Source organism: Cebus imitator, unplaced genomic scaffold, assembly GCF_001604975.1.
Source record: "Cebus imitator isolate Cc_AM_T3 unplaced genomic scaffold, Cebus_imitator-1.0 Scaffold310, whole genome shotgun sequence".
Lineage (NCBI taxonomy): Eukaryota > Metazoa > Chordata > Mammalia > Primates > Cebidae > Cebus > Cebus imitator.
Genome location: NW_016107625.1, coordinates 2,544,105 through 2,553,355, shown reverse-complemented (window position 1 = coordinate 2,553,355; position 9,251 = coordinate 2,544,105). Strand labels below are relative to the sequence as shown.

General features: G+C 50.8%; 1 protein-coding gene across 4 annotated transcripts in view; it reads left to right on the top strand.

The window, feature by feature from the left end:
- Window positions 1-1,316: 1,316 nt before the first annotated feature.
- Window positions 1,317-9,251, top strand: part of SUSD1 (sushi domain containing 1) — a 141,658-nt gene continuing 133,723 nt past the window's right edge. For all 4 annotated transcript variants that reach the window (XM_017503397.2, XM_037729554.1, XM_017503398.2 and 1 more), the window contains exon 1: window positions 1,317-1,460. In XM_017503397.2, coding sequence (XP_017358886.1) covers window positions 1,358-1,460 — 103 coding nt within the window. In that variant the 5' untranslated portion in view covers window positions 1,317-1,357. The remainder of the gene's footprint in view (window positions 1,461-9,251) is intronic.

The window sequence follows — 9,251 nt, the reverse complement described above, 5'->3', positions numbered from 1 at the left end:
ATCTTCTTTCTTTCCTTCTCCCCACTAGTCGTAATCCAGTGGATTCCACTCCTACACACTGCCCTCTTCACACTTGTTTGTCAATGACCAGCTGCAGGACACGTCTTTATATATGTATGGAGAGAGAGTCTTACTCTGTGGCCCAGCCTGGAATGCAGTGGCGTGAGCTTGGCACACTTCACCCTCCATCTCCTGGATTCAAGTGATTCTCCTGCTTCAGCCTCCCAATTAGCTGGGACTACAGGTGCCCACCACAATGCCCACCCAATTTTTTTTTTTTTTTTAGTAGTAGTAGAGATGGGGTTTCACCATGTTGTCCAGGCTGGTCTCCAGCTCCTGACCTCAAGTGATCCGCCCACCTCGACCTCCAGGACATGTATTCTATTGCCTGATTCCTGCAGCAACTCCGGGCTGGACTCTCTGCCTTCCAAGTCCCAATCCCAATCCCAACCCTAGTCCCACAGAACAGACACAGAGATGTGTCAGTGATGAAGTCATTCCCTGCTTAAAACTGTGACAGCTTCCCAGCGACCTCCTTCACTTGGGTTAGAAGGGCTAACTTCTCTCTGCAGCTCAACGCCTCTCTCCAACCCTCTGCTACCACCCTAAAGAGATTTCCTTCCTCATTTCTACAACAAACTCCCGCTTGGATTCCTCCCCAACGTCCTTCTCATCCTTGGGTCTGGGTTTACTCCTTGGGGAAGGAGTACGGCTGTGATGGAGGGAGGGGCTGGCCTCAGTGCTTCCCATGCTGGGTGTCCTCGGAGCAGCGGGGACTTATGCCAGCCCCTTCCTCCATCACAGTTCTACTCTCACACAAGGTGACCAGGTGTCACCTGGTCATGTCTGTCGCCCCTGGGTGGTTTGGGCCTGTGGCTTCCGACATCTCACCTGAGCCTTACGCTGAGGTCACATTATCCAGCTCCCTTTTACGTCCTCGAAGATTTCCGCCCCTTGACCCCCTCATCCCCCTCCCCGGGGGTGCCTCCCTGAGTCCCCGAGGGGCTTGGATGCCCGGCGACATTTCCTTCCCAGCACCCTCCGGAGCTCTGCGTCCTGCTGTGTCATTACCCGATGAGTGTCTGTCCCCTTTTGCGAAAGTGAGCGGCGACAGGGCCTGGCACGTAGCAAGTGCTGGAAGGGGTGACGGTGCGGAGCCAGGGACAGACGAGGAACGGGAGTGTCCCGCGCCCAGACCTGGCCGGGAGGAATCGGGGACCCCGGGACGTCCCCCGCTCTCCATCGCGGGGCCGGAAGCCGCCGGCTGGTGCCCTCCCCGCGATGCCCACAGCCTTATCTCTGCGCCCCGAGGGCCGCGGGAGGAGGCGCGGGCGCGCCGGGAGGGACTGGCAGTGGCATGGGCCGGAGGGCCCGGGGCGCTGGCCCGACTAGCCGCTTGCTACCGCTGCTGCTGCTGCTCCGCCTGGCCCGCGGCGCCGCCGGAGAGCCGGGCACCGACGGTGAGTGCGGGCGGGGACGGGCACTGGCGGTCGGTGGGGCCCCTGGCAGGGCCTCAAGGACGCTAGGCGCTCGGATGCTTCCCGGTCCCTGGGCCCGGGCGGCGCGGTGTCAAGGCGTGGGGCGCAGGTGGGGCCCGCGCCGGTTATTGGAGATCGGGAAGGAGGAGCTCAGAGAAGCGGGAGATGGCGGGGGAGCTCCCCGCTGGGCTTCCCTGACCACGCCTGAACCCGCATCGCCGTGGGACGCAGGTTTTGAGGCGACCTGGCTGGGCCCCCAGGGACCACCGCTGCCCGGGAGGCGGGGTGGGGGCTGGGCGCGAGCGGGGACTTGGGCAGGGCGGCGCCCGGGGCAGGGCGGGGAGGGCCAGGGCGTTCCGCGGCCCTATCCCGCTTCCGGCTCTGCGCCGGCTTTTGCATGACACATTTTTGACCCGAAGCAATTTTCTTTCCACTTTTAATTTTATCATGTTCATGAACTGCCGGATGCTCAACACGGTGAGAAAGAAGTGTAAGGAAGAGTATAGGAATGAAGCCATTCATTCACTCATTCATTCACCAGACGGCCCTCCAGCAGCTTCCCTGTGCCAAATGACGGCGGGCAGTGCGGGCCCTCCTGGAGCTAATTGTCTGGAGGATTCAGACCAGCACGTGTTCCATTTCCAGGCGATCGAGGGAGTTGTCTTTGCTCCTCTGCAAAGTGCAATATTGAGCGGAGTAGGAATTACACAGAGGATTCAGACACGCAGGGGAGGTGACATTCATCCAAATAACTGTAATACAAGGCAGAACGGCATGAGTGATCTGAGATGGCCTAGGTGGTGAGGGCCGGGAAAGATTCCTTCTAGCTTGGGAAATCGGTAGTGACCCCTGAGCTGGGCCATCAAGGACTAGTTATATTTGGATATGGGAAAATGTGGGAAAGACATCCCAGCTCATAGCAGAAGGCACTGCGGCCTCTCCACAAATGTGTGGAATGAATGAATTCCTTCAGAATTCAGACAGGGGTAGAAGGGAAGGAAGCACGTGGAGGTACGGAAGGCAGAGGGCAGAGTGCTTTGATTGGCAGACCTAGGCCTTTGGACTTAGCTGTGGCTGGAAGCCACTGGAAGCTGTTTCAGGGAGTGACATGAAAAGTGGGTCCAGCCGGTTCCAGGTGCTTAGGGAGCCGCGGGTTACGGTGCAGATGGCTAAATCCAAGAACCACACCATACACAACCAGTCCCGAAAATAGCACAGAAATGGCATCAAGAAACCCCAATCACAAATATACAAACATGCACTTTGCCAAGAAGCACAAGAAGGGCCTAAAGAAGATGCAGGGGAACAATGCCAAGGCCATGAGTGCACCTGCTGAGGCCTTGCCCTTATAAAGCCCAAGGAGGTTAAGCCCAAGATTCCAAAGGGTGTCAGGCTGTGGCAGCCAAAGGCCAAGGCCAAGGACAAGCCAAGGCCCAGTTTGCAGCTCCAGCTTCAGTTCCAGCTCAGGCTCCCAAAGGTGCCCAGGCCCCTACAAAGGCTTTAGAGTAGAGATCTCTGTCTGCCAATGTGAGGACAGAAGGATTGTCCTTGGGCTGCTATCTGCATGGGGCTGGTGTTGTCCTTTGCTATTTGTACAAATAAACTTGAGATGGGGGGGAGAGGGTCTAAGGAACCCCAATCTTCCTTACTAATACCAAACACTGATCGTCATATGGAAATGGAAGGAAATTTCTATGTGTTGAGATACAGGGGGACTTGTGGTTGAGATTCCTCCCTGCCATCCCCACCCCCATTCTCTTCACCTTGGGAATCTCTTTGCCTGGTGGGTATTTTGATAGCTCGATCTTCTGGAGTGGCCATTTTTGTAATACTAGGTGCCCTGCGTGATGGCTCAGGCCTGTAATCCCAGTACTTTGGGAGGCCAAGGCAGGCAGATAACGAGGTCGGGAGATCGAGACTATCCTGGGTAACACAGTGAAATCCTGTGTCTACCAAAAATACAAAAAATTAGCCAGGCGTGGTGGCACACTCCTGTAGTCCCAGCTACTCGGGAGACTGAGGCAGGAGAATCGCTTGAACCTGGGAGGTGGAGGTTGCATGAGCTGAGATCACATACTGCACTCCAGCCTGGGCGACAGTGAGACTCCATCTTAAAAAAAAAAGATATATATATATATTAGATGTATTAGGTGCTCTGGTTGGATTACTTCCTTGCCTCCATGTCCCAGGACAGTGTGCCTAGGACTTGTAGATGCTTGGCATCTATTTCAGGATCTTCATGTGATCTCTCTAAGGTAGGAAACTGTCCAGTATGGCCCCATTGAATTGCTAGGCCAGGATAACTGAATGCAGCTAGCAGCTACCTAAGGTCATCTGAAACTAGAGGCTTTAGGGTGAATTTGGGGAAACAGAAGTCAAGGCTTTCTGGTTGAGCCTCCTGTCTTTACATAGACACTCTTCCTTCATTTTCAACCTTGGAGAACCTGGTTTTACGCAGGGCAGGTTTCCCGACAGTGGACAATGTAGGGAAAGACTGGAGGCTTGGCCAAGCCCATTGAGGAAGTTGTTGTAGTAGCTGGCCTGGAAGTTCTGAGGACTAGGCCCACAGTAATGACAGCAGAAGAGGACTGAATGTAGACAATAAGAAATGGACCAGGGCCAGGTGTGGTGGCCCAAGCCTGTAATCCCAGAACTTTGGGAGGCCGAGGCAGGTGGATCACCTGAGGTCAGGAGTTCAAGACCAGCCTGGCTAACATGTTAAACCCCATCTCTACTAAAATATATAAAAACTAGCTGGGCACAGTGGTAGGTGCCTGTAATCCCAGCTACTCGGGAGGCTGAGGCAGGAGAATCGCTTGAACTGGGGAGGCAGAGGTTTCAGTGAGCTGAGATTGTGCCACTGTACTCCAACTTGGGAGACAGAGCAAGATTCTGTCTTAAAAAAAAAAAAAAAGAAATGGACAGGAAGGAAGGATTTAATAACAGATGTGAAGGTGCAAGGGAACAGAAGGGGAAACATGACAATAAGGCTTGGCGACTGGGCGACCGGGTGTATGATTTCATGGGAGGAGAAAGATCGGGAAAGAAAGATGATTAGTTGTTTTGGACATCCTGAATTTGAGGTGCTGTTATGGATTTAGAGAGATGAAATCAGCAGACAGCTAGGGCTGCGGGTGATAGGTGTATGCAAGCCATGCAGACTTGATGGTTGCTTGAAACCTTGAGGTTGACAAGATTGAGAGGATGAAGGACAGATTCTTGGAGTGGATTTTTGGAGTTCAGTTGGTAGATGCAAGTCAAGAAGAAAGAAGCAGCAACCAGCTAGTATGGAGGAAGACTGGGCTTGTTTAGTCAAGGAAACCAGGGGAGGGGAAGCCAAGGGGTGGAGATTGAGAGAAAGGCTTTGAACTGGATGGCTTGGTCAATGGAGACCCAGAGCTAGCAGAGAAGAGAGGGTGACAGCTAGATGTGGGGGCTTTAGAGTGAGGGCAGAGCCTTGGTTATGGAGTAGATACTCTTTTTTTTTTGAGACAGTCTCGCTCTGTTGTCCAGGCTGGATGGAGTACAGTGGTGTGATCTCGCTCTCTGCAACTTCTGCCTCCTGGATTCAAGGGATCCTCCTGCCTCAGCCTCCTGAGTAGCTGGGATTACAGGTACACACCACCACACCCAGCTAATTTTTGTATTTTTAGTAGAGACAGGTTTCGCCAGGCTGGTCAGGCTGGTCTCCAACTCCTGACCTCAAGTGATCTGCCTGCCTCAACCTCCCAAAGTGCTGGGATCACAGGCATGAGTCACTGCGCCCGGCCTTGGAGTAGATACTCTTTAACGAAGTTAGAAGGAAAACGAAGGTAGCATTCAGTTGGGCTGGTCAAATCAGTCTAAGATTTTTAGGGAATACAAACAGACTCAAACGTATTTTAGACTGAGGGCTATTATTTAGTAGAGAGGGGAAAATTGAAAAACAAAAATAAATGAGATGGTTAATGCATAGAGAAGGTAAAAAATGAAACTTGGGCCATAAGTGGGAGAGGTTAGTTTCTGAAAGTGGGGGGGTGAGGAAGAAGATTGAGAAGTGTGCTTCCCTTCTCCCATGGCGGGCTACTTAGTGAGCAATATTCATATTTCAAAGTAAGTCTGGGCATCCTCCCTCCTCCTAGGAAGTCTGGTAGCTATCCGCATCTCTCTGCAGCACCAGTGATACCATGTCCATGCCTTGGTTATACACTTATACCATATTGGAATGTGATTGTTTACTAAACTAAAAGCTCCTTGTGGGTAGGGGCAGTGGCTTATATTAGGAATCTGGTATGCAAATAAATGAATACTATCCGGGCTGGAATAAGCAAAGGCTATTCATTCAGGGCTTAGTGTGGCAAGGGAGTCAGTCATCATCACTTCCATTTGGCAGAGACTCAAAAATAGGCCAGATGGAAAAGCTTTATAGCAGAAAAAGGAAGGAGGTTGGGGGAGGGTGGTTCAGGTATTCCCAGCTGGAGAAGCTTACTAGTAGCGTGCATCTCATGTGATTGGTGAGGGGGCCATATCTGGCTTCTCTGGTTGGTCCGAAGTTGGAAGTTGGGGCAAAAATTAGGGTAGTTGGCCATTCCTGATTAAGACCTGACAATTTGGGGCTGATTGCTACAGAGTTCCTTGACTGATTGCTGCAGATTGTGGGTCAGAATTCTATTTTAATATATGGACCGGGCACGGTGGCTCACGCCTGTAATCCCAATGCTTTGGGAGGCTGAGGTGGGCGGATCACTTGGGGTCAGGAGTTCGAGACCAGCCTGGTCAACATGGTGAAACCCCATCTCTACTAAAACTACAAAAAATTAGCTGGGCATGGTGGTAGGTGCCTGTATCCCAGCTACTTGGGAGGCTGAGGCAGGAGAATTGCTTGAACTCAGGAGGCAGAGGTTGCAGTGAGCTGAGATCATGCCACTGCACTCCAGCCTAGGTGACAAAGCAAGATTCCATATGATCTGGCTATTGTCCATTTGTATATTTAGCCTCTCACTGGCCAAAAGGGCCAAATGACATTAATTGGCATCAAAGATGTTTTGGGGAGGAGAGCTGAAGTCAGGTGACCGGAGTGTGAGGAAAGTGTGCTTGGCATGATTGATATGGCAGGAGGGTGTTGGTGGCTGGGTGGGGTGCAGGGCCCAGGGGAGTCCAGAGGGCAGGAATGGGTGAGGAGGGGTAGAACCAGTCAGTCCTGTTTCTTAACTTTTCTCTGGCATTTGTTGCTGGAGTCTGGGGCTTGTTGGCTCAGGCCTGGCTGGGGGTCAGGAAGTTGTTCTCGCTGTACAAAGGTCGCCCGCCTTCACTCATCATGCATTTCACGCTTGGTCTTTAGTCTGTCTTCATGAATCACAGCAGCACATTCACTCTGCAGGGTGAGCCAGAGGGGGAAAGAAGAGAAACAGAGTGGGCGGATTGTTTTCGAGTGACTTAAATTTGCTTAAAATAAGGGTGCAGGATTAGAGTTGTTGAAGATGCCCATCATGGCCTGTCTTCCACCTCCAGGGACCTGGTCCTGGGTGTATTCTCGGACTTCTGGTCAAATTCTAAAATGGGACCCTAGGTCTCTGTAGCTCAAAATCACAAGTGGTCTGTTGGCCTCAGCTCTGCAGAAGAGAGAGGGAAAATGAATTGCATGGATTAAGAAAAAGGGTACCCAGCTGGGTGTGGTGGCTCATGCCCATAATCCCAGCACTTTGGGAGCCCAGGGCGGGCAGATCACCTGAGGTCAGGAGTTGGAGACCAGTCTGACATGGTGAAACCCTGGCTCTACTAAAAATGCAAAAATTAGCCAGGTGTGGTGGTGCATGCCTGTAATCCGAGCTACTCGAGAATCACCTGAACCCTGGAGGCAGAGGTTGCAGATCGTGCCATTGTACTCCAGCCTGGGCAACAAGAGCGAAATTCTGTCTGGGTGGGGTGGGGGGGTCGGGGTGGAGGGGAGGGGGGCGGCGGCGGTGGGAAGGGAACACCCTTCTGGAGAATGAGTCAAGCGTGAGACAAGTGTGAAAAGAACCGGTAGGGGTTAAGTGAATGACTGCCCAGCACGAACCTTCAGGTGTGGTCTGAGTTAATGGCACACAGTGTGGGTTGATTTCTGGTCCTGAGGCTGGGTTTGGGGGCCACACTGCTGGTTGATCTTGGTCAGAGAAGAAAATGAACAGATCAGGTCGTATGAGTCATTCCTCGTATGAGGAAAGGTTGAGAGTTCTTTTTTTTTTTTTTTTTTTGTTGTTGTTGTTAACTAGTCAAGTGCAGTAGTGAGAAGGAAGAAAGAGTAGAACAAGGAGCTCGATCTGTAACTGACGGTGAAGAATCAATGGAGATAACTCACTACGTTCGGACGAGCTTAAGTGAGAGTTCTTGATGGGGAGTGTCAGTCCTAAATTTGGGTAGGCGTGGGAAATATATTACGGTTTGAATAGCCCTGCAAATATTACATTGTTGGAGAGAGTAGAGTGCTCTGTCTTGGAGGGATTTAAAAGCAGAGGCTATGCTTTTGTTTCTGGATGTTTTTTGTCAAGGATGTTGGAAAGGAGAGAACATGAAGTTTTTCAGATCCTTCCACCTCTGGAACTTGATGCAGTCTTTCAAGAGCAAGGCAGTTTTATGTAGTGTTAAAGACAACTTGGGAATGCTTTTTCTTCCTGAGTTTTGGGCCCCTTTGGCTTATTTCCTCTGGTTGTTTGATCTGTCTCCACAAATTTGAGAGACAGAATTTCAGGAAGGTTGCACAGTGGATTTGTTTGGTCTGACTGTGAATGGTTGGGAATTGGGTTAAAGGACTGCATTTGTGCTTTTTAGTTGTTGTTGCCTGTTGGTTTTTAGAGATGGGGTCTTGGTTGTTGGCCAGGCTAGTCATGAACTCCTGGGCTCAATAGATCCTCGAATTTCAGTCTCCCAAAGTGCTGGGATTACAGGTGTGAGCCATTGTGCATGGCCTGCATTTGTTCTATTAAACTACCTTCTTCCCTTGACTGAGAACATCTCTTTACTGTACTATTAAAGTCCATCAGCTAATGTCTCAGAAGTACACTGAAGTTGTTGCTCGTGTATTGAAGTAAAGAGTTAGAGTGGTTCTCAGAAGCTGGCGGTCTCCCTCCCATCCTGAGTTGCAGCTTTTCTTGGTTGCAGTGGAGAGGAAGAACAGGCGAGCAGGGCTGAAAAGCTGAGGAGCTGAACTTTCAACTTTAGAGTCAGCTGTTACCCAGAAGGTTGGGAGGATGTGGGGAAGACAGGGAGTGATTATGTAAATTCAAATATTATGGTTTCTAGGATATCAGCCCATCAATGGGTAGACACCCGAATACACAAAGATGTTGCTCTTGAGTTTTGCGTCAGTGCATTTTTCCACTGCTCTTCCCATTGGTGTAATTGGGAGTTGGCTAGCTAACCATCAGTGTTAATACCTTCTTTTATTAACAAAGAGTTGTTGAGTGGTTGGTTATAACAATGTCTAACATATTTGAATTGCTTTTCATGTATTAACTTATTGATATGGTTTGGCTGTGTCCCCACCCAAATCTCATCTTGAATTGTAGCTCCCATAATTCCTATGTGTTGTGAGAGGGACCTGGTGGGAGACAATTCAATCATGGGGGCGGTTTCCCCCATACTGTTCCTGTGGTAGTAAATAAGTCTCATGAGATCTGATGGTTTTATAAGGGGTTTCTCCTTTCACTGTCTCTCATTCTCTCTTGCCTGATGCCATGTAACACGTGCCTTTTGCTTTCTGCCATGATTGTGAGGCCTCCTCAGCCACGTGGAACTGTGAGCCCATTAAACCTT